The 2,251-nt window shown below is 37.8% G+C and overlaps 1 protein-coding gene across 1 annotated transcript in view; it reads left to right on the forward strand.

Annotated features, from left to right (window-relative positions):
• LOC106002126 (growth hormone-inducible transmembrane protein-like) overlaps positions 1-525 on the forward strand; it is a gene marked incomplete at its 3' end in the record, with an annotated part of 4,067 nt that extends 3,542 nt beyond the window's left edge. The window contains exons 2-3 of the mRNA XM_013037051.1: positions 2-95; positions 384-525. Of these exons, the coding sequence (XP_012892505.1) occupies positions 2-95; positions 384-525 (236 nt within the window). The remainder of the gene's footprint in view (position 1; positions 96-383) is intronic.
• Positions 526-2,251: the final 1,726 nt, after the last annotated feature.

The raw sequence follows: 2,251 nt of genomic DNA on the forward strand, positions 1-2,251 counted from the left end.
TGGTTCGTTGCTGGAGGGGCTGCTGTTGGTCTTGGCACACTGTGTTACTATGGCTTGGGAATGTCTAATGAGATTGGAGCTATTGAAAAGGCTGTGTAAGTAATTACTCATAAAGAATCTTAAGACTTCTTTAAAACGAAGTTCCAGTTTTCTCATATTCACATTTGGATAGTCTTATGTACATACATAAATAAAAATAGAATCTTTTGCTTTCTTGGCATGTATTTATTCAAACCTAATGTTTTTTCACCTGTGTTATATGTGTTGATTTTTACATGCCCCAAGTGCTTGTCATTTAATCTTTCTAGTAACTTAATTATTTCTATGATAAATGAAGATTGTTCTAACACATAGTTTCATAAACTATGTCATGTTTCTTACAGAATCTGGCCTCAGTATGTGAAGGATAGAATACATTCTACCTATATGTACTTAGCAGGAAGTATTGGTGTAACAGCTTTGTCTGCTTTGGCAATAGCCAAATCTCCTGTTCTCATGAATTTCATGCTAAGAGGCTCTTGGGTGGTAAGTCATCCTGTTTGATTTGGTTTGTTTTTTTTTTTAATCAAAATATTAAATGAAATATATTGGCAGGAGTTGTTGTGAATGGTTGAATACCATGTTAAGCTGTTTTTTGCTCTTGTGATCATGAATCAGTACAGGTGAGAAAGTTTAGATTTTGTTCTTTGTTGAATATATGTTTTAATAAAACCAAATCAGTTGTAAATGAACCTTACAAGAATATCCTTATCTGCTGGGCACTGGTGGCTCATGCCTTTAATTCTAGCTACTCAGAAGGCTGAGATCTGAGGATCGCAGTTCAACCTGGGCAGGAAAGTCTGTGAGACTCTTATCTCCAATAAACTAGAAAACTGGAAGTGGTGCTGTGTCTTAAGCAGTAGAGCACTCGCCTGGAGCTGAAGAGTGCAGGGACAGCACCCAAGCCCAGAGTTCAAGCCCCATGACCAACAAAAAAGAAAAAAAGAATATCCTTATCTAGCAGCAGATAGCAAACAGCCTTTGTTATGGAATTTTCCTAAACAAAAAAAGAAAACATACAAACTTCCTTAAAGGTTGGTGGGAAATAACTGTCACAAAAATCCAAGGTTTCTAACCTCCCATGCCCCTGGATTGGGAGAATTAACATCGCGAAAATAGCACTACTGCCGAAGGCTATCTACAAATTGAATGTGATGCCTATCAATATCCCAATCTCATTCTTCAATGAAATAGAAGAAGCAATCCAAAAATTCATGTGGAACAATAAAAGACCCCAAATAGCAAAAACTTAGCAGAAAGAAAAGCACTAGAGGAGTAACAATTCCAAATTTCAAACTACTACAAAGCCATAGTAATCAAAACAGCTTGGTACTGGCACAAGAACAGACCTGAGGACCAATGGAATAGGACTGAAGACCCAAATATGAACCTATAGACCTATAGCCACCTAATCTTTGATGAGCTAAAGAAATAGAATTGAAGAAAGCCTTTTCAGTAAATGGTGCTGGCAAAATTGTTTAACACCTGGTAGAAAACTAAAGCTAGATCTGTATATATCACCCTGCACCAGAATCAACTCCACGTGGATCAAAGACCTTGAAATAAAAGCAGACTCCCTGAAAACATTACAGGAAAGGATAGGAGAAACTCTAGGGCTCCTTGGCACAGGCTAAAATTTTCTTAATAAAGACCCAGAAACACAACAAATCAAAGTTGGACAAATGGGATTGCATAAAACTACAGAGCTTCTGCATGGCAAAAGACATAGCTAGCAAGATCAGTAGAAAGCCCACGGACTGGGAGGAGAGCTTCACTAGCCATACAACAAATACAAGGGTCTAATCTCTAGAATATACTTAGAACTCGAAAACTTAAATCCCCCAACAACAAATACTCAAAGAAACAACTGTCTGATTAATAAATGGGCTAAAGCCTTAAAAAGAGACTTCTCTGAAGAGGAAATAAGAATGTTCAAGACACATGAAGAAATGCTCAACTTCTCTAGCCATAAAAGAAATGAAAATCAACATTGAGATTCCACCTCACCCCAGTTAGAATGGCTAAAATCAAGAACTCTAATAACAACAGATGCTGGAGGGGATGTGGATAGAAGGGAACCTTACTGCATTGTTGGTGGGAGTGTAAACTTGTTCAGCCACTTTGGAAAGCAGTATGGAGGTTCCTCAAAAGACTCCACATAGAGCTTCCCTATGACCCAGCAATCCCACTTTTGGGCATTTACCCAAATGAT

Source organism: Dipodomys ordii, unplaced genomic scaffold (genome assembly GCF_000151885.1).
Source record: "Dipodomys ordii isolate 6190 unplaced genomic scaffold, Dord_2.0 Scaffold3493, whole genome shotgun sequence".
Taxonomy (NCBI): domain Eukaryota; kingdom Metazoa; phylum Chordata; class Mammalia; order Rodentia; family Heteromyidae; genus Dipodomys; species Dipodomys ordii.